Source organism: Equus caballus, chromosome 1, assembly GCF_041296265.1.
Source record: "Equus caballus isolate H_3958 breed thoroughbred chromosome 1, TB-T2T, whole genome shotgun sequence".
In the NCBI taxonomy this organism is placed as follows: domain Eukaryota; kingdom Metazoa; phylum Chordata; class Mammalia; order Perissodactyla; family Equidae; genus Equus; species Equus caballus.
This window is the reverse complement of record NC_091684.1, coordinates 160,837,833-160,862,561: the sequence shown is the minus strand read 5'-3', so window position 1 is coordinate 160,862,561 and position 24,729 is coordinate 160,837,833. Positions and strand designations below refer to the sequence as shown.

General features: G+C 53.1%; 1 protein-coding gene across 8 annotated transcripts; it reads left to right on the top strand.

The window, feature by feature from the left end:
- Positions 1 to 712: 712 nt before the first annotated feature.
- SPINT1 (serine peptidase inhibitor, Kunitz type 1) lies at positions 713 to 14,082 on the top strand. 8 transcript variants are annotated; one of them, XM_070272030.1, is made up of 12 exons: positions 713 to 976; positions 2,585 to 2,818; positions 3,039 to 3,578; positions 10,000 to 10,127; positions 10,355 to 10,490; positions 10,581 to 10,751; positions 10,936 to 10,962; positions 11,278 to 11,403; positions 11,520 to 11,570; positions 12,319 to 12,489; positions 12,702 to 12,749; positions 13,185 to 14,082. In XM_070272030.1, exons 3-12 carry the CDS (start codon positions 3,119 to 3,121, stop codon positions 13,394 to 13,396), a joined length of 1,530 nt encoding a protein of 509 aa, XP_070128131.1. In that variant the 5' UTR covers positions 713 to 976; positions 2,585 to 2,818; positions 3,039 to 3,118; the 3' UTR covers positions 13,397 to 14,082. The 8 variants fall into 8 exon arrangements, with proteins under 8 accessions (XP_070128131.1, XP_070128141.1, XP_070128119.1 ...); XM_070272040.1 differs by having other exon boundaries at positions 719 to 976; positions 2,585 to 2,730; XM_005603140.4 differs by lacking the exon at positions 713 to 976 and adding an exon at positions 1,887 to 2,408 and having other exon boundaries at positions 2,585 to 2,730.
- The last annotated feature ends 10,647 nt before the right edge of the window (positions 14,083 to 24,729 follow it).

The window sequence follows — 24,729 nt, the reverse complement described above, 5'->3', positions numbered from 1 at the left end:
AGTGACTACCAGGGAAAACTGTCAGGACCCAGGGACTGGCTGGACGGTTGCAGAGAAAGCCCACGGACAGGCAGTGGGCACCGGTAACTCCAAAGTGACTGGGATGATGAGACCAGGAGGGAATGTGGACAGAGTGATTTGGGGCTAAATATAACGAATGCAAAGGTTGTCAGGATGTATTTCTCTCTTCACTATGGAAGCATTCCATGCTCACTAAAGGGCACTTGGAAAATAATTTAAAAACAAGAAAGAAGAAATATTATCCCATATTCCCACCATTCAAATGCCGTCACTTTCACCACTTTGTTGCACTATCTTAGTCCTCTCCCTGTTATGCGTAGTTTGTTTTTTAGTATGTAAGAAGCAACATGAGGTAGTGGGAAAAGTGTAGTTTTTGATGTAAGAGAGACTTGGGATAAGGTTTTGGCTCTGTCACTTTTTTCAGGCAAAAATTCATCGAGCACTCATGGTCTCAAATGCTTTATCTGTGTTAACTCATTGATTCCTCATAACAACCCTATGGAGCCATATTTCATTTACAAAGAGGCTAAATAACTCGCCGAAGGCCACACCAACGATAAGCGGCAGATGAGAGAGCTAAACCCAGTAGTCTGAGCCAGAAGGCCACAAGCTCAACCCTTATACAGCCTTGGCTCCCACTCTTCCCTGAATGACCTTGATGGCGTTAGTAAACTTGTGCAAAGTAGAAACTATTCTCAGAGTTGTCGTGGGCATTAGCAATTATATATGTCAAGTGTCTGGCACGCAGTAAGCATCTCAACTAATGGCGGCGGCTCACCACTTGAAAATGAGTTTTTGTTTCAGGCAAGTTGAATCTGAGGTGAGGGTGGAACTTCTGGCTGAAGTTAGAATTGCGAGTCTGGCAAAGCCCGGGGTTTAGGTGCAGAAGCAATGGAATTGGCCTGCCTGGGCTCCAACCCCTGCTCTGCCACCTAACTGCCACATGACCCGACAGGTAAGTTCACCTGTCTGAGCCTGTTTGCTCATCTGTAAAGTGAGGATAAAAATAGTACCTACTTTCTTGGTTTGTTTTGAGTATACAAGGCAATGTACGTGAAGTGCTTAGGAACAGGGTTTGGGCATTGTCAATGCTTGATAAATGTAGGTTTTTGTAACAGTGTGTACCATGGATGTAATGATAAATCTGTGATAATGTAAGATTACAAGAAGGTAAGCATCTCCTGTGTTAGCATTTCTGTGCAAATAAGGTATCAGAGGAGGCAGGAATCAAATCAAACAAAACCCTTTCTTTCCAGTAAGTGCACGACCGTTTGCTTCATTCCCAGCAAACCATCTTTGCCCTGTGTCCAGCACTGTGCCAGGGGCTCTGGAAAAATCCAGAAAATCCAGAGAAAGGGAGACAGACCCCAGATTCCCATCCCTGACACCCACAATGTAGGCAGCTGGCAGATGTTTCAGTTCAGCCAGGAAAGTGACCGAAAGTTTGGCTATGGGACCCAGCAGGTCAAGCCGTTCTAAATGAGAAATTAGGACGAACGTTCCCATTGGGCAGGGGTTTAAGTCATCACAAAAAGGGGTGGAATCTCTTATTTCGTGAGGGCATTAATAAGAGCAATCTTGCTCTGGAGGGAAAGATCTTTAAGAGTTCTTCACTCAGGAGCAGCAGTGAGGGTGGCATCAAGGAGTCCACGGTTCCGTGAAGGTCATTCATTAACTCTGCTACTTTGATGAGTTGGAACCTCTAAGCTTCCAAGGATGGCATTTCACTGGAAGAGAGTGGCCAGCTCTTAACCAGGAGCACATGGGTGAGAGAGAAGAGGGAACCTGTGTTCCAGGGGAGACAGCAGCAGCTAACAGGGCGCTAAGGATGCTAATGAGCGCCAACAGGGACTTAGCTCCGACGGGGCCCGGAACCTAAACGTTAGTACAAGAGGAGGGAAGGCCTCAAACAAAAGGGAAGCACTGCGAATCAAGCTGGGAAATGGGACGCGGGAAATGGCCTCAGCTTCTCACTCAGGCAGAAAGGAGGGCTTCCTGGAGCTGGCAAGGGCGGGGACGCTGGAGCAGGCATCCCGGATTCCACTTATCAAAGGTGCAGCCACACAGCTTCTAGGATCTCTTCCGGCCACGAGATGGAAATGTTTCCCGAGGGCTGACGCCGACGGCGAGATCGTTTGCATCGGGCTTTCCCCCAAGTCTCCTCCCCCAGCCCCTTCACCAGCGCCTCAGGCATGGGGCTGGAAACGCGGGCCGGACCAGAAAGGAAGGCAGGAAGCAACCCGCCAGATCGCCCGACCCTCACGTGCCCGACGTCGAGGGAGCTTCCCGGCCGGGTCCGGGCCTCCGAGGTCGGCGAGCACTTCTGGGGCGCGGGGCCTCCCTGCGAGGCTGGACTCGGTGGAGCCTGCGGACAGCAGCCTGGAGGGGTGCGCCCCGGTGCCGGTCGCCCCAGGGCCTCAGAGCCCCCTTGGGGACCCAACCGCAGGGGAGTGGGGATGGCGGGCTGGGCAGTCCGGAAGCTCGCCAGGGCGGGGCGGCCGAGGCGCACCGGGCATGGGCGGGGCCAGCGGCACTAGGGTTAACGTCCGCCCCGCCCCGACAGCGCTGACTCAGTTTCACCAGAAACTAGGAGGAGGAGGTGGCCGATCCAGCGCACCGGGCAGCGGGGCGGAAGCGGCGGGCCGAGCCGCGCAGGAAGGCGGGACCGGAACCTCGGCAGGCCCGGCCCCACCCCACTCACCTGCGCAGGTAACCCGGGCCCGGCGCGCGCCAAGGCGGAGGCAGAGCCGGACGGAGCATGTTTGGCCCTTTGTTTTGCGCCCGCGCGTGCGTCCAGGTACGCGAGCTCCTCAGCCGGCAGTCGGGCCGTCCGTGGGTGGCGGGGCTGGGGGTCACCCCAGTGCGCGAGGGAGGGCTGGGCGCGCGTGCGCCTCTCCCTCTTTGGGTGTTCGGTGCTCCCCTCCCTCCTCTGCACTTCCTCCCGGCCCGCCCGCCTCCTTTGAAGTCTCCCCAGCTGATAAGGTGTGTCTCCTCCTCCGTCCCCTCCCCTCTTTCAGGTCTCAAGCACCCTTGGGGCCCAGAGGCCCGCACTGTGAAGGTGACCCCCGTGGGGAGGAGGGCGACGGCCCCTGGGAGGATGATGGCCGGCGCCCACCTCTCCCAGGCCCTCATCCCAGCGGTCCTGGTTTGGCTCCTGTGCGAGCTCGGCCTCCGGGGCACCCAGGCCGGGCAGCCGCCCGAGCCCCCTGGGCTGCCCGCGGGACCCGCCTGCCTGGACCGCTTCACCGCCGGGGTGCCTGACTTCGTGCTCGACACCGAGGCCTCGGTCAGCAACGGGGCCACTTTCCTGGGCTCCCCGACCGTCCGCCGCGGCTGGGACTGCGTACGCGCCTGCTGCACCACCCAGAACTGCAACTTGGCGCTGGTGGAGCTGCACTCCGACGGCGGGGAGGACGCCATCGCCACCTGCTTCCTCATGGACTGCCTCTACGAGCAGAACTTCGTGTGCAAGTTCGCGCCCAGGGAGGGCTTCATCAACTACCTCACGCGGGAGGTTTACCGCTCCTACCGCGAGCTGCGGACCCAGGGCTTTGGAGGTAAGGAGGAGGGTGCTGGGATGGTTGCATTTGGAGAGACTAAGAAAGGGCGCTGGTGATGGAGTCCTGGGGGAGGCGAGCATCAGAAAGGAGTTAAGGGGCCCGCGTAGTGGTTAAGTTCGCGCGATCCGCTTGGGCGGCCCAGAGTTCGCCAGTTCCGATCCTGGGCACGGACCTAGCGCCGCTCCTCAAGCCATGTTGAGGCGGCGTCCCACATAGAAGACTAGAAAGACGTACAACTAGGGTATGCAACTATGTACTGCGGCTTTGGGGAAAGAAAAAAAAGAAGATTGGCAACAGATGTGCGCTCAGAGCCAATCTTCCTCCCCCCCCCCAAAAAATAATTATGTATATTAAAAAGAAAAAAAGAAAGGAGTTAAGGAGAGTCCATTCTACCCCAGCTCCTCCTTAGAAGTGGGTAGTATAAACAGTAAACAGACGGGCTACTGAGTGGGGAGGGGCAACATCCAAGAGCCGGGACTCTGGCTCAGGAATTCAGGATGCTGAGTGGGCTGATGCTCTAGGGTGTGTGTGTGGAAGAGAGGAGGCAGCTCCTCAGGATTCCCGATGTCTGGCCCTACTTTGCTGAGTCAGGGAGTGAGCTGTCTGGAGGCTGCCTGGTGAGCAGATAGGCCCCTCTGGCCAAGCACTGGCCTGGACACCTTGAGGCCTTATCCAGTGAGCCCGGTGAAGGGTAGTCTCCTGTGCTGTTGGGCTTGGGATGGGTTAGCATCTCTGTGCACCCCGCCCCCCAACATACTGCCCTTTTGGTGGGCTGGGGAAAACTGCCAGACCCCAGAGACTAAAGAACAAGCCCAAGAATGAGGGTGACCCAAACAGGGAGAGGGTGGTGTTGTGGGCACCGTAGCCTAGAGGCTCTAGGGTGGGGGTAAGGAGGGTTGCTGAGTGAGTCAGCCCACTGGTATGTGTACCTGGTGGGGGAGGGATGTCAGCTGTCCCAGCAGGTGAGTTTGTGTGCTCTCCCTGCTTAGGATCTGGGAGCCGAGCTGTCTGCTCGCCTTGTTTATCTCCAAGGATAAGGGCAAAGTGGGGGCCGGGGCTCCTCCTCTTTCCTCCTGGGACTGAGCAGTTCTCTGGCTCAGGGTCCCTCCAGAGACCTTCGTTCCCCATTCTCGCCACCAGCTGTTCTGGCCAGGTGGGGCTCCAGGGCAGCGATGGGTCATGACTGATAACCTCTGCTAGCGCTTTACAGTTCACCGATTGCTGTGCCACCCAGCCTCTCACTTAGGCCTCATGATAACCACCTTTGACAAGGGTGCTATTAGTAGTCACCCCACTTTTTAGATTAGCAAACCGACTCCTGTGTTAAATAACAGGATAACACTGCCCGTAATGGGAGGCCTGGAACTCAACTCCAGGAGGGACTTCTAAAAGCCTCGTGCTGTTTTTCATACAAGACCACCTTTCTAGAAGAAACCTGTCTCTGACCCAAGACAGCCCAGCAGATAACAGAACCAGAGACCTGGGACCCAGCGGCCAGGACTGGGCTGGGGCTGACTCTGGGGCTGGACTCAATTCTGGAAAGTGGAGAAGGAGCTTCCCTCTCCAGCCTTTGCCTGGGCCATCCTCTCTCCCAGGCGAAGGCTTGCTCTTCTCCCTCTCCTTCGAGTAGCTCTCCTGGATCTCTGAGGAGAGGTGTGATGAGGACTCTAGGAGGGGGGCTCCATCTTAAGGCCAGGCTGGGCCACCAAGTCCCACTGAGCCAGAGCCTGAGCCTGTTCCACAAGGAAGTAGCAGAGCGTGTAGGTGGTGACGACTCTTAATTGACCTCAGCTCCCTTGCTGCTCTGATGGAGGCCCCATGGGAGTCCCACTCCAGGGCCAGCGCCTGGAACTCTGGGGTCTGGTCAGGGAGCTGAGCTGGACCGGGTCACATGGTTTTGGGACCAGCCTTCCTTATCTGGAAACCTCAGCCTGCTCCTAGATTAGCCTGTTTGGCACAAGACAGGGTGGACGGGGATTTCCTGGGGCATTTAGGGAGCTGGGTAGGGCTTTGACTGAGTATGAGCTCCAGGCCATTTTCAGGGCGCTGCTGCAATGCTTTGGGGAGTGGGGGAAGCTGTGTGTGTGTTAAGGAGTCCATTCTCAGCTGAGAGTTTGGAGGTGGATAAGAGAAGGATCAAGCCATTAGAGCATCCTGGAGGTGAGGGTAGGTGGAGCAGGCAAGGTGGGCGGGGGTGCTTAGGCCTTCTAAACCTTTCTCTTTTTTTGGTGAGGAAGATTGTCCCTGAGCTAACATCTGTGCCAGTCTTCCTCTATTTTGTGTGTGAGATGCTGCCACAGCACGGCCACTGATGAGTGGTGTAGATCGAGTGAGTGGTGTAGATCTGCACCTGGGAAGTGAACCTGGCTGTGGAAGAACAGCACACTGACTTAACCACCGCACCACCAGGCCAACCCCCAAACCTGTGATTCTTGTACTGGGTAGAGAGAAACCCTCCCCAGAGTGAGTTAATTTGTTCACCTTCCCCTGCCTGTGGCCAGTCCAATCCAGATTCCTGCGGCCACCTGAGCACCCTGCTCCTTCCTCCATCGCCCTCCAGCCCCCTCCATCCCCCTCCTCAGCTCTCCCCCTCTTTCCCTTCGAGGAGTGCCTTGGGAGGTGGAGTCTGTGTTTCCCTGGAGATATCCTAAGGCCTAGCCTCTGGGGCAGAGGCTGGTTTTATTGCCATTCTAGCCCTTTGCTCTCTTAGGGGTGGGAAGCAGGGAGTGGTAGGGCAGGGCCTGTGCCCCTTGCTCCTGAAGACTGGGGCCTGGACAGGACGGCTGTGTGTGGGTGGACTTCACTGATTTGGCTGAAGGTCTGACACATCGCTCTGGCTGCCGCTTCCACCCTGGGGGCTAGTGGGGCTAGCCTGCCTGTCTGCCAGGGAGACTGCCAAGGAGTCTGTCTCCTGTCTCCTTTCTCCTTTTAAACGGCTGATCGCTTTCTGCAAATGCAAGGAGAGAGGAACGGGCTCCTCCCAGCTCCTTGCCCCCTTGTCCCGGAGCCCTGTTGGCCTCCTCCTGATCTCCAGCCAAGCCACTGGGCTGAGGGATGGTTCCAGACAGGCACTTTCCTTTCCTGCTCTCCTGGTCTTATTTCCCCTCAGCTCCTGGAACCCAGATCCTTTTTCTCTTTCTCCTAGGCCTCTGCACCATTTGACATGTTTCTCTGTGGCAGCTCTCCCCTCCCATCCTTTTGCTGTCACTGTGTGTCCTGGTCTTCTCACCCATGGGACCACCCTCTGTGAGTCCCACAATGGCTCTGCTTTCTCTGCCTCCTCAAAGGGGAATCTCTATGACTCAGCCTCGTGTCAGCCTTCTTATCTTTTCCCTTCTCTTCTTCCGTTGAACTCTCTTACCCTTGATGTAACCCTCCATAAGGCCTCTCTGGAGTGCAGTTTGGTAACGTTCATCCAAAGTGTAAGTGCACAACCTTCCACGCAATTCCACTTGTAGGAATTCATCTTGTGACTATACTTATACGTGTGTGAAGCAACTTACCAGCCAGTTATTCACTGTAGTGTTGTTTATAATAGCAAAGGATTGGAAACGATCTCGATGTCTGTCAACATCTTATAATTGGATACTGTGAGCCTGTTTTAATAATAATCATAATAAACCCTGAGGCAGCATGGTTTAGTTCTTTAAAAAAATTTTTTTTATTGGTGCAGGATAGTGCCTTTTTGTTTTTTTCTGAGGAAGATTTGCCCTGAACTAACATCTGTGCCAGTCTTTCCTATGTTTTGTATGAGGGTCACTGCCACAGCCTGGCCACTGAGAAGTGGTGTAGGTACATGCCCAGGAACTGAACCCGGGCCACCAATGCAGAGCCTCTAAATTAAGAGGAGATTGGTAGACTGGTTAATTAAGTTGTAAATTATAGTGCATTCATACAATGAGTACTCTTCAAAAGAAAAGAAAAGAAACTCTTTGTGTTGTCATGGAATGATTTCTAAAATATATTATGGGAAAAATAAGAAGAACCTGCATGCTTATGAATTCAATACTCTGGATAGTCACACACATAAACCAGTTAAAGAATGGAGTGCCTCTGGAGAGAGGAACCTGGGGGATTACGGAGAAGAGGCGACTTAATTCTCACTGCCCTTTTGTGTTTTTTGAAGTTTATATTATGTATATGTATTACCTAAGCTAAAAACAACAAAACCACAAGATTATAAAAGCTATCAAAATCACACCTCTGGGCAGGTGGTGACCTGCAGCGTGGTGTTTTGGAAAGAGCATGAGCTATAGAGTCAGACCAGGGTTCAAATCCCAGCTCAGCTGTTTAGAAGCTGAGCGATCCTGGACAAGTTATTTAACCTCTCTGATGTCAATGTTCTTCTCTGGAAAGGGGTGAGAACACCGTTGTGGCATCGTGGTTAGAAAGCAAGTTAATGTAGGTCAGGGGTCATCAAACTTTCTGTGAAAGTTCAAATGGTAAATATTTTGGGTTTTGTGGGCCATGCAGTCTCTGTCAGAACTATTCAGTTCTGCTGTTGTCACATGAAAGCAGCCGTACACAGTATGTAAATGAATAGGCGAGGCTGTCTTCCAATTTACAGACAAAATTTGATTTTTACGTACTTTTCACGTCATGAAATATTATTCTTTGGATTTTTTTCAGCCATTTAGAAGTGTAACAGGTGGTGGGCTGGATTTGGCTTGTGGGCCATAGTTTGCCAACCCTTGACGTAGATGATGCAGGTAACGTACCTACGTGATGCCAGGCACACACTCAGTGAGTGGCAGCTTTGTTAATAAGTATGACTCCAGATCCATCTCCCGTCCTCGCCTCTCTGGAGCGCCCTCTGCGCACCGCCCCTCTGGATGGTCTTCTCTCCCTCAAGTTCAGCTTCTCTGTGATTGAACCCACGAGTTCCCTCTGCATCTGGTTTCCCTTCTGCCTGGGCTCTGGCTCTTCCTCCCCAGTTCCCAGAGTCTGTCATGCATGGAAACCTGAAGCGTCTGCTCAGCATTGTTCCCACATCCGCCTTAGCTGTCAGGCCCTTGATTCAGACCGCTCCTGTTACATCTGCCCTGAACCGCTGACTGGTCCACTCGTCTCCTCACTCCATAGAAATAATTCCAAACAGTTGCATAAACAGCCCTACCTGGAGCTCAGCACTGTCGCTGCTGTCCAGGCCCTTGGCCCTCCCTTAGGACTCCTGGACCTCGAGCATGCATCTAGGAGGTCAATGTCTGGTGCAGCCAGGGCTTCCAGAACTCTGCACCACTGCTCGTGGCTAGTGTGTGTCCCCTTCCTATACTGCCAGTTGTTAAATATTTGAATGTCACTCCTGCTGTGTCCACATGCCCTGGCCTGGCATCCAGGGCCCTTTGGGGTCTCTCTGAGCCCAGCTGGTTTTCTTAATGTCTGCCAAACCAGCTTTGCAAATTCCCAGCTCCTTGCTTTGGCTCCTCATGTTTTCTGCTGTCACCAACAACACAGCACATTCTTCCCCGCCACCAAACAAAAACAAAATAAAAGAATCAAAAACTCCTTTCTCCTTTCTTCAGAAAGCCTTGACTTATTCCTGTAGCCTGCTGTGGCCTCTCCCTTCTCTGAATGTCCTCTTCCTTGTCTTGTACACGTACCATGTATCACTTCTGGCTGGGTCTTTTCTCCCATGTGTTTCATGTTGTTAGGTCTTATCTGTAGTCTCCTCAAGGGCAGTATATTAATCTTCTATGGCTGCTTTAACAAATTACGACAAACTGAGTGACTTAAAACAACAGAAATTCATTGTCTCACAGTTCTAGAGGCCAGAAGTCCAAAATCAAGGTGTGAGCAGGGCCACACTCCCTCTGAAGACCCTAGGGAGAATCCATCCTTGCCTCTTCAGCCGCCTCATAACTGGAGGCAGGATCTGTCTGAGGTGGCAGAGACACCCTCTTCCTGTAGCCACTCACCCTGGGACCCTAAGACCTGCCACATTGCTGGCCAGGGACGCTGAGCTTAAGGTCTCTACTAGGATGGGCATCTCAGAAACCAGCCAGCAGACTGATGGGTGGTAGGTGTTAGTCACACATTTACTTATTTGGCTTTCCAAAAATAATGTTACTTTAACTTTTTAAAGTAATTGGCACAAGACCTGCTTACTGTAGAAGATAGGAATAATCCCCCCGATATATATATATTTATGTATATATTTCCTAAATAGGATCAGATGGCACATGCTACTCAGTCATTTGTTTCAGAATGTGAGTTTAACAACATAAAAATGTCTTCAATATACCAAAGACATAATATATCTAAAGAGAGAGCAAGAAGATGGTTGAGTGGTGAGCTCTTGCCTGCACCCCATGCGGACTGCCCAGGCTTAGGCTGGTCTAGGGGTGGCCCATCCTTCCCCCAGTGCCAGGAGAGAGCTGGTCCATCCAGTGAGAGTTGACCTTGCTTCCCCCTCCCCCAGGGTCCGGGATCCCCAGGATCTGGGCAGGCGTGGACTTGAAGGTGCAGCCCCAGGAACCCCTGGTGCTGAAGGGTGTGGGGACCACAGATTGGCACCTACTGCAGGGTGACACGGACGTCAGGGTAGAGGTGAGACACTGGGCTGGCTCCCTGACCCCCTCCTCAGCTCTCCAGACCCCCCTTTCTGGGGCCACAGACCAACCAGTGGCTCTAGGTGGGGTGGGGTGGATAGAAGCCGAGGATGCATTTAATACCAAGTCCCTCTGCTCTCCCTAGGGGAGGTGTGTGGCTGGGAGGGCCTGGGACAGCCCAAGGGCGTCAGGGGGTTGCAGCCTGATGGCCACTCCTATATACAGAAGAATGATCTGGACCAAGTGGAGCTGTGGGGACTCAAGGAGGGCGCCTACCTGTTCCAGCTGAGAGCTGGCTCAGACCAGCCAGACAGCACGACCAACATCACCATCACCGTGCTGTCCGCCAAGCAGACAGAAGGTGAGGGAGGGGGCGAGGAGGCAGCACCTGGAGTAACCCCCTCTGTTGATTGGCCCTGCAGGCACCTCTCATAAGCCTTCCTCCCCCTAGAATATTGCCTCGCATCTAGCAAGGTGGGGCGCTGCCGTGGTTCCTTCCCCCGCTGGTACTACGACCCCACAGAACAGATCTGCAAGAGTTTCGTTTATGGAGGTTGCTTGGGCAACAAGAACAACTACCTTCGGGAAGAAGAGTGCAAGCTGGCCTGCCGCGATGTGCAAGGTGGGCCTTTGCGGGGCAGCTTTGGGGCTCAGGTGACTTTCCCCCAGGGTGAGTTGTCTGCCTACACCGGTCAGGGAGGTGGGCATGGGAGTCCTCCCTTCACAGACCCCCATTCCCCCGGTCAGCTCATCCCTGCTGGGGCCTGGCCCTGCCTCCTCTCACTTCTCTGTCTTCTCCTTCCCAGGTCCATCCGTGGAAAGGCACCATCCAGGTGGGCTTTGTTCCTTTCCGTTCCCCTCATCCCTGCCACATCACATCCGTGCCCCTGACCCAGCTGCTTTTGCCCGAGTCATTCCTCCCTTCATAGGATGTGGAAGGACCACAAAGGCCCCACCCCTCGCTGCCCAGCATCCTCCTCTCCTCCCAGTTTGTGTGTTGGAAGGCTCAGGACGGGGAGGGCAGGAGGGGAACAAGGACGTGTCATGATGCTGTGTGGGGGTAGAGAGAGCCAGGTACATGATGGCCCTTTGGTACCTGCTGGTCTCTTCTCGAGCCTGACCTCACCCCCCCGCCCCGCCCCACCCAGTGTGCTCAGGCACCTGTCCCTCCACCAAGTTCCGCTGCAGCGATGGCTGTTGCATCGACAGCTTCTTGGAGTGTGACGACACTCCCGACTGCCCCGATGCCTCCGATGAGGCCACCTGTGACAAATGTGAGGCCTGGGAGATGGCGGGGCAGGAGGGCAGCAGAGGGGAGGTCCCGAACTTTCACCCTGCACCCCTGGGAGACCCTCATTGGGCCTGTGCCTCTGATCTCTCATCTTTGCAGACACCAGCGGCTTCGAGGAGCTCCAGAACATCCATTTCCGCAGTGACAAAGGTAAGGTCCTCCCCAGGGCCCTGGGTCAGGGCCAATGCCGGCACTGCCATCCTCACTCATCCCATCAGCGTGCCGAGGAGCCTGCTGTGTGTGCCTGGCTGGGGGCGGAGAGAGCTGGGGGGCTCCTGAGCTCCTTTGGCTCTGTTTCCCAAACGTCAGTCATCCTCTTCACACCTTCAGAAATTTAGCCATGCCCACGTATTGCTGAGGTGTTCTTTACTTCATGTTTTTTCTATAATCAATTAGTTTTTTAACTTAATGTACTAAAAGGGAAATTTGACATCACTCCCATCAATGGAAAGCCACTGTTCCATGCCACAAATTGAGATCGACTATTAAAATAAGTATAATAAAACAAGGGTAATCAATTTTAGCTGGACGTTGTTGCCGCTGAGGCTCAGAGCCCGAGCCTTCTTTGTTAAGAGGTAGGCCGTCCAGGGCTGGAGTGGAAACCGAGACCTTGACACAATGAGAGAAGCTGAAAGAAAATTGAAAAAGAAATAGTTCTGTGAGTCGGTGTAGTTACTTCTGTACTTGAACTATGACCCAGGATTTGTCTTCCATGCTTTTGGCAACACTTTACATGGGCCAGATGTTTCTGGGGCTCTGAGGCCCTCACTGAGTCATAGCCGTCCTTGGCATAAGATGGGTCGGGAGGTGGCAGGCAGCAACCATGTGGAGCCTAGTGGACGGTGGCAGGGAGGCCCTGGGGACTCACTCACCCCTCTGCCTGCTCCTCACCCCCCAGGGCACTGCGTGGACCTGCCGGACACAGGCCTCTGCTTGGAGAGCATCCCACGCTGGTACTACAACCCCTTCAGTGAACGCTGCGCCCGCTTTACCTATGGCGGTTGTTATGGCAACAAGAACAACTTTGAGGAGGAGCAGCAGTGCCTTGAGTCCTGCCGTGGCATCTCCAGTGAGCAGGGCAGTGGGAGGTGGAAGATGGGAGGGTCAAGGCTTTGCTAGGGTGTTCTGCTCTCTCCCAAAGCCTGGGCTGGTCACGCCTTGTCCTCAGCACCTGGAGTAGGGGCTAGAGAGGATGGCAGGGTAGGGGGAGCCTGGAGCACCAGAGAGCAACTGACTCAGAGCCCTTAGTATTGACTTGTCTCTTTCCCCATCATTTTGTAGAGAAGGATGTATTTGGTCTGCGGCGGGAAAGCCACATTCCCAGCGTAGGTAAGCCTTGGTCTGCCCTGTCTCCAGTGAATAGGTATCAACTCAAGGATCAACTCCACTCACTTGGTTGTCACTGCCTAAACCTGTGTTGAGAAGGATCCTAAGGTTGACTAAAGTGACAGAGTACCACAATCAATAATTATTGTTACCTGCCATGGGCCAGGGAGGGGAGCATGGTAAAGTGCATGGAAGATGTTTGCCATCAGAGTCTCAGGCCTTTCCCCACACCACCTGCAAGGAAAGCAACCTGGAGCTGAGACCTGAGGCCCATAAGCATCCCTCCCACTGAGCTCCGCATGGAGCCACTCAGCTCTCATGTGCTCGAGGTCCTTCCACACCTGGCATCCATTGGACTTGATCCCTTCAGTATAGAATGGGGGTGGGCATCAGAACTGAGAAGGCCCCGGGAGCTCATTTGGCCCCTTCTTCCCCCAGGCTCCGTGGAGGTTGCCGTTGCAGTGCTCTTAGTCACCTGCATTGTGGTGGTGGTAGCCATCCTGGGTTACTGCTTCATCAAGAACCAGAGAAAGAGCTTCCACAGACACCACCACCGCCGCCCTCCGCCTCCTACCCCCACCAGCTCCACAGTCTCCACCACCGAGGACACAGAGCACCTGGTCTATAACCACACGACCCGACCCCTCTGAGCTGGAGTTGCCTTGGCCCTTCGGCCTGGGGCTCTCGCCAGCTCTCACCTGGCCCTGCTTCCTCCTTGCCTAGGTGGAGGCTGGGCTGGGGAAGACTTTGGGACTAGACTCCTCTAGCCTGTTTCCCGGGACCATTCTGCCTCAGAGGCCAGGGCTCCAGCCCCACCTGAAGGTGTCTCAGCTGTGCTCAGGCCGTTTGCTCCTGAGGAAGCTCAAGGGTCCAAGAGGAGCAGAAAACCTTTGAGTCAGGAGTCCCACACACAGATGGACCTCTCTGCCTAGGATTTTGGAGGAAGTCGGAGTTTGATTCCTGTTCAGAGCTGCCTGCCCTGACCCCATGGCGTTGGGAAGGGGCCTGGGGCTGTGTTGGAAGTTGGAGGCCCCAACCCAGTCCTCCTGAGCTGCCCCTCCCACTCTGCCCAGTCCAGAGCTGGGGGGAGGGACCTCCATATTTTGTGCTGTACAGAGTTGCTTTTTGGTTATTTAATGCTGTGGGGGTGGGTGAGAGGAGTGGAAAGTGCTGGTCTGGCCTCTGCCGCTTCTCCTTTCCCCAAGAGTGGGCCCCAGCCTGGCCTGGCCTGGCTCACAGGGCCAGATCCATGGCATCCTCCTGGCACCCTCCAGGGCTCCCCTACTTCCCACAGGCCCAAGTCCACGCATAGTGTAATAAATGGTTTGTCCTGTGAGCCTTCTGCCTCTGCTCTGTGGGCCAGGAGAGGGACAGGGCCGCTGGGGGGAGATGGGACCGCCCTGTCCAACCGGTTCAGGCTTTGGCCACCCTGTTTAGCAGGTTTTCCTACCCTCCCTGAAACTGCCCCAGCCCCTGAGGGTAGAGGGAAGCGCCAAGTTTGACCACCAGAGGGAAGGGGAGAGGAGGGGAAGGGTGAGATGCCATGGGAGCCCGGGCCGGGCCTCTGGAGGCTGCAGTGCTCTGCTGAGCCTTCTTTCTCCCTATCTGAGCCTGTCAACAAGCCTGGCCAGGAGCTGGGACGTCTTCACTGCAGTGTGTCATTGAGGCCTGGGGGGAGGGAGGTTCTTATCTCCACTCCCTACAGTCCCATCTGGCCCGGGTCACCATCTCCCTTGCTCACCCACAGAAGCTGTTGCTTCTTCACAGGACTGCGGCTGCCCCCAGGCTCTGCGCTCCTGCCCAGGGCCTTCAGCGGAGGTCCGCCACTGATCCACACCCCTCCATTGGTTTGAGCCACCAAAGTCATACTTTCAATTCATTTCTTCATTTCTTAAACAAATTATTAAGTTCCTATTTACCAGGTCCCGCCAATAGTTAGAAATTCAGTATTGTCACGATGAGCACAGAGGAAGCACCCTGTAAGTGCTGTATGGACCTCAAGTGACTGCCTCGGTCCACAACCTGTGATAAAGGTGCTATCTTCATCTCCATTTCACAGGTGGGGAGACTGACTCAGTGGGGTTGAGTTCGCATGGTCGTAGAGCTGGTATGGGAGGACCAGATTCAAACCCTAACATTATGGCTCCAGAGAGTCTTACAAAAGGGATACTTTTAAATGGTGATAAGTGCTGTGCAGAAAAATAAAATGGCCATGTGAGAGACTGGGGGCTACTTTGTGCAACCAAGGTGAGTGTACGCATATGAGTCATAAGTGTGCTTTTCTGGAACTGCACACGCCCAGGAGGCAGGCACCCAGATCAAGAAGCAGAACCTTACTGACACCCCAGGATGGACCTCCTTTTGACGAGTAACCTGCTAATACCTCTGTGTTTTTGTACCTGTTGTACCGTCAGCCCAGACCACCCTCCCTTTCTCATCTTTCAGCCTCAGCTCAGGTTTTTGTTCAGGAAATGCTACCACACACATCAAGGCAGGGGCACTCCCTGCTCTGCAGCCCTGTGTGTGCTAACAGGACCCTGAGCACAGAGCGCTCCCTTTTCCATTTACTTACTTGTTTTCCCTCCCGGTTATGAGCTCCTGGAAACATGGATGGCATCTCAGTCATCTCTGAGTCTCCAGTCCCCCATGCTCGCTCTATGACTTTAGTAAATGGCAGTGGTTCCCTAAGTGTTAAGTGGATGGGGGGTGGGGATGGGAGCTGGTTGCTGTGCTTTGGCTGTTCCCGTTGCATAGGGCACTGTATTTTTGCTTTCTACTTTGCCAGCCGCTCATCTGTCCTTCAAGGGTCAAACCAGGCTCCCTCCCTCGTCTGGTCCCCCAACACTGGGAACCGACCCCCTCATCCGCTGGTTCTCTGAGCCCTTCAGGACGAGGTTAATGACTCCTTAAATTCTGTATCCCGATGCCTACAACAGTGATCAACACAGAATAAATGCTTAATAAGTGTTGGACCGAAGACCATCCTCCTCTCAGGGAGGGGTGGAGAGGAAGGGGGACGCTGCCAAGCAAAGCGCCACCCGGAGCGAGAGCCGCTGGGGTGGAGGCGGGGCACAGGGGCGTCAGCTATGGCGACTGGAGGTGGGATCGCGCAGGGGCCGCTAGGGGGCACTCTTAGCACTACTGGGCGCTGTGCTCTCGCTGCAAGGGTTTGGACAGAGTACACTAGTCCCAGGCAGGTGGCAGGTGTGAAGCAATGAAAGCTGAGACGCAGCCCCTGAGCTCCTGGAGCTCCAGAGCGCAGGCGGCGGGATGCAAATACTGTAACAAAACAATTTGGTCCCCAAACTGCTCCTTATCTCTCTCTGTGTCTTCCCCATCCCCGCTCTGCTCCATCCCCACCCAAATTATTCCCTTTCTCAGAACTTTCACGCCTCCATTCCCTTACATAGACAGTTGCCTCCACCTCAGATGCCCCTTTGCCCCTGGAAAGCTCCTACTTACCCCGTTGATCCAGCTCAAAAAGCCTTCCCTGTTTCCCCAGCCAAAGTTCACTGCTGCCCGCTCCATTCTCTCCTGCTGTACATGGCTCTGCTTCGTACGTATGGCCCACGTTAGTACATGTCTGCCCTCATCTGCTTCATGTCCTCCATGTGGGGGCCCTCTTGTGGATAGAGGTATCCAACAAGTGGCTGTTGAATAAAGCAGGGGGTGGTTAAACTATTAAGAAGGAGGTTGAGAAATGGCTTCATGAAGGAGGTATAAAATGAGATGAGCAGGTAGGTGTGGGTGTTCCAGGCATAACAAAATCATAGTGAGCAAAAGCTGGGCAGTGGAGATCCTGGGTCTTGTTTTGTGTGGGAAGCAGTGAGCCGCTCAGTTTGGTTCAAGCATTGAGAGGGAAAGCTGGGGGGTTGGTGGGCAGAGGCCACGTTGGTGGGCACTTGGGGATTTGAACAGGGAAAGGAGTGGTCCAAACTCAGCTTTAAGGAGTAGAGAGTAAGGAGGCCATATCACTAGAGGTTGCACCACAGGGAGAGGGAAGAAGGGAGGAAGCCACAACAAGTAAACCAGGCAGAATAACCTGCATGAAGTACAGATAGAAGTGCAGAGAAGGCTAGTTGAAAGCTTGCACGCTGGCAGCCTGCAATTATGCTTTGGCTTAAACAGCAGTTAAATTTCTTTAATTAGTTATCAACAAAGAGTCAGGAAACTTCATTTTTAAAAAATGCATATTTCTAGCTTCTGGAGGAAACCCGGGGAACTGTCCATTTGTGGCCCACATTGCTGCAGGAATGCAGGCGCTGAGTTCCAGTCCTCTTGAGCTGGGCGGGCGCTAACCAGTCCACAGCCGCCATCCAGCCTGCCGTTCCCAGGGGCCTCCAGGCATTTAACTGTGGGACCTTCATCATCTTATCCCTTATAGCCCATCCTGCCTTCCCTATGTTGGGGAGTTTTCTCCGAAACTTACTGGTCTCAACAGTTCAAATAAACAATGACAAAAACTAAGCTGTTTCTCCCAAACCGATCCCTGCCCACTTAAACAAACAGCCCTGAATGAGCAGTGGTTTGCCCTATTGCACAAGACCACTCCCTTCCCCACCCAACCGCAGCTAGTCTGAAGCCTGGGAAGACACTTTCAGCTCCCCCCCCCCCCCCAAAGGGGTGGTTGTCAATAGTGCTACCTGGAAGCCCTGAACCCGGAAGCCCGGCTTCAGCCCAGGGGATGGCCCAAACTTTCCCACAGGTTCTCTAGGAGCGCCTGCCTCTCCTTGCTCCAGTCTGCCATGGCTCCTGGGGGTTCTAGCAGCAGAGCCCAGAACCTGAAAGACCAAGACAATAGACTGGGAAAGAAATGAAGAGGCCCCTTGTCGTGGGGCTAAAAAAAAAAAAAGGCTATATATTTAGAAAAACAAAAAAAGATATTTCCCCAAATGTCCATAGTGTTATCTCATTGATGAAATTATAGGTGGTTTTCGTTTTCTTCTTTTTGTCAAGCTGCCTTCTCTAAATTTTCTACAATGAATATCTATTGCTTTTGTAATAAGAAAAAGTTGTGAGTTTAAAAAACAAAAAGTATTCAGATGTATTTCAGAAAGAAACAAATCATCAGACCATGAAGCGCTGAGATGGGATAGAGACAGTGTGGATGGAACAGAGCAGAGGCTGCTGGAGATCTGGGGAAGGGGGAAACTCCGAGACTTACTAACTCGATTATGCAGAGGGAGAACCTGAGGCAGCGGAGGCTTCAGGTTTTCTGTCCTGGGAGCCTGGATGGGTGGCAGTGCCATCGACAGAAACAGGGCCTAGTGGAGGAGGGGCAGCTTTGGGACAACCAGACAGAAGGTGAGGGGTCACCCGGTACCAGATGGAGACTGGTTTTACTGATTTTATTGTGGGTTACTTAGTTTTTGTTTTCTTATGCCTTGCCTTACTGGGGAAAGATTTAAAGGCAGCTTGAAATGGCCTATAAATTATGAGATAACGTAAGTATAAATAAGAACAAGATTAAAAAAAGGAGCAAGAAGGAACATAAAATAGGGCCAGGAATAAGGAATATTTTATGAAAATATATGAGTTTTGTAGTCTTTGGGCCATACAGTTAGTTCTGAGTGTTCCAGCTGCAGGTGCATCCTGTGAGGCCCTGGAGGTGAGGGGTCTTGGTGGGGAGGATGGAGCTCCTGGATTTGGGAGTAGGCTGTGTGAGGGTAAAACAGGAGCGGGGAGATTCCTGAGAGAGAGAAACACAGCGGCCCTCGAAAGGAGAGCAGAAAGCGAGGAGAGCCTCTTCTCAGAGGAAGAGAAAGCAGAGGAGGAGTGGTCAGAGGGGTGGCAGGAGATAGAGGGGAGAGAAGTTTAAAGGTGAGGGGTTTCAAAGCCTGCCAGGGTCAGGAAGGAGGAAGCTGGGGATGAGGAGCTGGCTGACCATCAGGTGTGGTTGAAAGGGCAGTGGTCGTGGAGCAGCCAGGTGGGAACCTAACCAGGGACCAGGGCTGGGAGCAGAGTCAGGGTGGAGGCTGCTGTAGGTGTAGTGGGAAGAGTGAAGAGGCGGTGTCGTCGCACGGAGAGCTGGAGGAGGAGGAGAGGCCTGTGCTGGGTTTTAGGCATGCAGGGAGAGGCTGAAGGTCCAGGGGGAACCAAACACTGATGGAGTACAAGAGATTACGTTGTGGACCCACCAACTCACTTGGGGTTGTCTTCCCAGTAGATTTTCTCTGACGCATTTACTTTCTCCCCAGTGGTCCTCTTTGCAACCAGTTTATGACCTTGGGTTACCAGGCTGACCAGGGTTACTCTGTGGCCCCCAAGGAGGGTGTTCATAGTAGCCTATGAAAAGCAAAGGACTTGGACTAGATGACAAGATCCTTTCTATCCCCAAACCGTGATGTTGGCCTCAGGTTACAAGCTCTAGGACCCTCTGAGTGCAGAGCTGGGGAAGGCTGTCAGAGCCAAGTTGTTGAGGCCTAGAGAAGGGCAGCAACTGGCCCAAGGCCATACAGCCAGTGACTGGGGACAGAGCTAGGCTAGGAAGTTTCTGAGCCCCAAACTTTTTGCTCTGATGTCTCATCTTTAGTCGACTAGACTCCTGGCTTCAGCTTCTGTCCTTTCTCTGGAAATGGGACAAAGGAAGCAGGAGCCAGGCCAAGAAACTGTCAGGGCTGGTCCCAAACCCCAGGAGGCTGGAAACCCCAGGTCCACACCCATGTAAACAGAGGCCAGCACTGATACCTCCTACTTGGCTCTCAAGATAGCTTCCTCTAAAGCAGTTCCCGCTATTATCTTGCATATCCCTGCAGGCCCCCTGGGAGCCAGGGAGGGGCAGAGAATATTAGCCCTCCTTCACAAGTGGGAGACACTGAGAGGAGGAGGAAGGCTGTAATTTGCCCAAAGTAGCCCAGCCAGTCGGGGATGGGGCTGGCACAGGAGGCCCGTGGGAGATGGGGTGGTCAGCAGAGCACATGACCTGCTGGGAGGTGCCATGGGTAGAAAAATGGACACAGCCGCAGGAATTGAGAGTCCCCTGTCTTAGCATAAGAGTGATCTCGCCATCCCTGGAGGGAGACATCTGGAGAGAGGCTCTGCTTGCTCCCCAACTGGTGCAGGGTACTGGGGAGGGAGAGAAGACGAGCAGAGGCAGTGAACAGGGCCACAGAGAATATAGGTCCAAGGGAGGAAGCAATGGCAGCTCAGGTGTTGCTGGGCGAGTCCGTGCTGCCTGCTTTTCTGCCAGCTTCAAAGGGCCCCAGGGAACCCCTAGACCCACAGCGGACCCAAAGGCTCCCTGTTGCCTTCCACTGCCAAGGGGCCAGGGAGTCATCTGGACACCTGGGGAGAGAGGGGGGTGGCACAGGGGAGGGTCAAGGAGGCTGTGGAGCTGATGACAATGACTGGCTCCACCTTTTAGAGGGGTTATGAGTAAGGTGACCATAAGCCCAGGTTCTTAATGGCTCTCCCATTCAGTCTTAAAAATATTCTGAGTCCAACAATGAATTCTGTGGTCATCCCAGTTATGGGGCAAATCCTCTGTTCAGTGGAGAAAGCCTTGAGGACATTCCACTAGGAGGGCAGGCCTGGTTCAGTGCTGCCATCTCTCTTCACATCCCACCTCCCGCCCTGTCTCCCTCTGCCTCCCTCCCCAGCCCAGGACAACCTACTCTGTCCCATAAACCATACCTCCCAGCCCTGCCCTCTGAGACAACCATTTCTAGGGAGCAGAACCCCCAAGGTGGCACACTAGAAAGAGGCCTGCACCTGGGGTCAGGAAAGCAGGTCCAGGGCCCAGCTATGCCTTAACCCTGGTCATGTGACTCTGTGTTTCGGTCTCCTCATCTGGAAACTGGAGCTAATAAGAGCCATCAGGCCTATCTGGAAGTTCAGTTGTAGGAATGGAATGCTGTAATGGAGGAGATAAGGCTGCCTAAGCCTTGCTGCACACAGAGACAGAAACCAGTGGTTCCCAGGGACAGCCAGCACTGCCCAGGCCCAGGAAGTCAATCTCTGCTGTTGCCACAGCGTGACTAATGTGGCCCCTTGGCTGGCCGAGTTCTGCTCACCGGAGGATCTGGCCCAGGCCCAAGGAGGGCGCTGACAGCGCAGCCCTGCTGGGAGCTGATTTCCTGGCAGCCAGGCACAGTGGGCAGGTCTGACCTGTGAGAGCCCGGTTACCGCCTGGGGCCTGGGCTGGTTGCAAAAGGGGCCGGTGCTCCTGACGCAGTCTGCTTTCGGTCTCACTCATTCTCCCAAGCTGGTTCCCAGGAGAACGGGGAGCTCACGGAGGGTGTGTCACCTCTGCCCTGGGCACCACTCCGCTCCCAGGGGAAGAGGAAGCAAGGCACACACGCACACCAGCCCAGGCCAGCATGACACTCAGCACAAAGACACACATGGGGGCTGGCCCCGTGGCTAAGTTTGCGCGCTCCGCTTCGGTGGCCCAGGGTCTTGCCGGTACAGATCCTGGGCGCGGACATGGCACTGCTCATCAAGTCGTGCAAAGGGGGCATCCCACATAGCAGAGCCAGACGGACCTACAACTAGAATATACAACTACGTACTGGGGGGCCTTGGGGAGAAGAAGAAGAAGAAAAAAAGAAGATTGGCAACAGATGTTAGCTTAGGTGCCAATCTTTAAAAAAAAAAGATGTACACGGAGAGAGACCCTCACACACATCCACACAGAATTGAGCCTAGACACACAAAGACACATGGACACAGAGCCCAGGAAACTGGGCTCAACCTAGATGTGCACACACAGACACAGAGACCAACATACACACACAGAGACACACAGGGTTGTGTATAACACACACTCCTCAGGACAGACATACACATGCAGAGCTATACATGTGTTGCATAAAGATAGACACCCACACTTACAGACATGGATGCACAGACTTGCACATATATGGAAATATGCAGTTTTTCACAAAGACAATATCCACTTTAAATACACAAGAACAAAAACAGGGACTAGAGAAATGTATATGAACACAAATATATACACACCTTGTCATCATTTAGTATTTATTGAACACCCACCATCTGCTAGTCACACTCCAACAGAAAAAGCCCCTCCCCCTGGAGTCATACATACACAGAAACTCAGGTTCCCTCGGAAGAGCACACGGGACTATGTCGAGGCCCGGCCTCCGAGTCAAAGACGAAGAACTTTGTTTTCTGGTAGGTGGTCAACAACCCACGGTGGAAAAAAATAACTAGTTGTTGATGTAGTCTCATTTATAACAGAAAAAAAAAGTTAAAGGAAAACAACCTAAATGCCCCCCAAATGGGGAACTAGTTGAAGAAATCATGGTCAGGGGAAATAGTAAGCACACATTCACACTCAGGGACAGCCTCTGGTTCCAGTTTATAATAACGTGAAAAAAGTTAAAATTTTAAATGAAAAAACCAAAAATACAAAATTGTGTATACAGCATGAGCACAAAAAATGTTTAAAAGTAGGCATAGAACTAAAGACTGGAAAGAAGCACATCAAAACGTTGTTATTGATGTTAGGGGGGAGTTAAGACTATGAGTAAATTTTCAATCTTCTAGTTCTTTGGATTTTCCAATTTTTCTACGAGTGTTTATTATAGGAGAAAAAAAGATTAAAACAAATCAACTAAAGGTTGGTTACACAGACATTAAAAACAATTTACATCAATAAGGACAGGTGTGTGGGGCCGGCCCGGTGGCGCAGTGGTTAAGTTCGCACGTTCCACTTCGGCAGCCCAGGGTTCGCCAGTTCGGATCCTGGGTGTGCACATGGCACCACTTGTCAAGCCACACTGTGGTGGGCGTCCCACATATAAAATAGAGGAAGATGGGCATGGATGTTAGCTCAGGGCCAGTCTTCCTCAGCAAAAAGAGGAGGATTGGCAGCAGATGTTAGCTCAGGGCTAATCTTCCTCAAAAAAAAAAAAATTAAATAAGGACAGCTGTCTAAGAATGTATATGTATGAAACGTACAATTTTATCCAGTTAATAGAATCAACATTCCTTTACATTTAGACTCAAGAGTGGAGAAAACAGATAGATAGAGAAAGAGATAAAAACAGTTCCAGAAAAGTAGAGAAAGACCATATTCTAGAGAGAGACAGAAGCAGAGCAAGCTGGGGGGTTTGGAACCACAGATAAATCCGTCTGGTCCTGCTTGGGCTGGGCCCCACACCTCAGAGAGCCTTTCCAGCAAGCCATTGCTCTTAGGCTTGTCTCCAGGCTTTGGTGATACAAACCTGAAGCTGAACTTGATCCTCAGTGTCCCCTCCATGGCTCACTGGTTGGCTTTTTATCCTTGAACACTTAGGGGTCGCAGCCAACATTGCCTGAGCCCAGTACCCTGTGGGAGGATAGGGGCATGCACGGGACTCTCTCTCTTCATTTAGCTGGGGAGATGCAGCCTGAGTAGGTGACCAGATTTGGAGTGCTCTTAGCGTGCCAAGAGAGTGGCGTAGATACTAAGACAGGTAAAAGACGCCTCCTGGGGAAGGGGGGTAATGGAAGATGGCTAGAGGAGAAACAGGGCATCTGGGAGGGGTCCTTTCCAAACTAGAGGATTTGGCCACAGCAAAGACTTGAATTTAGAAGTCAAGAAATGATTGGAGGGGCCGACCCCGTGGCTGAGTGATTAAGTTTGCGCGCTCTGCTTCGGTGGCCCAGGGTTTCACCGGTTCGAATCCTGGGTGAGGACGTGGCACTGCTCATCAGGCCATGTTGAGGCAACATCCCACATGCCACAACTAGAAGGACCCACAACTAAAAAATATACAACTATGTACTGGGGGGATTTGGGGAGAAAACACAAAAAAGAAAAAAAAGAAATAATTGGGGATCACCGGGACAAGCTGGCCTGGTCAGCCTGGTCCAGAGAAGGCCTTGAATGCTGAAACAAGGAGCTGGGAGTTCACTGTGGGCAATGAGAGCTGGTAACAGTTTTGAGTTGGGGAGCTGCCAGAGGGAAGACAGCAGCACTGGAGGGACTGGAGTGGGGAGCAGCAGTGGCAGGGACATCAGCAGGGGTGAAGCTGATGGAGGAGCTGCTGACCAGGCTCGATGGCCCACATGACCCAGCAGGAGAGGAGGCACGGTGATGTGGATGTGCTGGTGCCATCAAAGAATCAGGGGAGAAGTCAGAGGCGGGGCCCAGACATTACCCGATTAGGCTCTCCCCCACCCCCACCCAGGACACCTCTAAGGCCCCTCAGAACAGTCTGAAAGCCTCAAATCCAGAGTCCAGAGTCCTTTGTTTTGTAAATGAGGAACCCGAGGCACAGAGAAGGAAGATTTGCCTAAGGTAATGGTTGATGTCAGAGCCTGAACTTGAACCTGGGTCTCTGCCCCACTGGGGAGTATGTCAGGCTGGGTTGAGGTAACCGCACACTGTGGACCTGGGGTGGGACACCCCTCAGAACCTGGCTACAGCGCCTCCACCTGAGGGGGGTGAGGAGACAAAGGGAGGCGAGGGTGGCTGGAGCTCTTGGGGAGGGGCCCCTGTGGGGCAGGAGGCGGGCAGTCTTGGCTAAAACTAAACTTGGGGATTATCTGAGGTTTCACTTGGCTAGGATTTCTGTCCCTCAGCCACGCTCTTTCTCACACACACACACAGCTGTAACTTCCTGCAGAGGGAGCTGGGCTGGGACAGGGTGAGAGCTCACCTGGCCAGCACTTGCCTAGCAGGTGTCCCAGGTGTGCCTTAGCAACACCTCCCCACAGGAATAACACTGACCCATGGACCCAACTCTAGAGTTAGCAAAGTGCTCTTACAGCCACTTGGTAATAATCCCTCACTTGAGATAATACCCTTTTTCTCTGGGCTTCACTTTCCTCATGGGTAAAATAAAGCGGGGTTTTATTTCCCCCAAGGTGCCCTTTAATGTTCCTTCCAGCTCCATTTTCGGGGAATGTTCTCTGGATCCCTGATCCTCTCCAAGTCCTCACCCAATGACCCCTGACTCCCACAGGATTTCTGGGACCAAACTTCTATTAAAATTGCTGACAACCAGCACCCTGACCTTCACTAGGTCCTTAT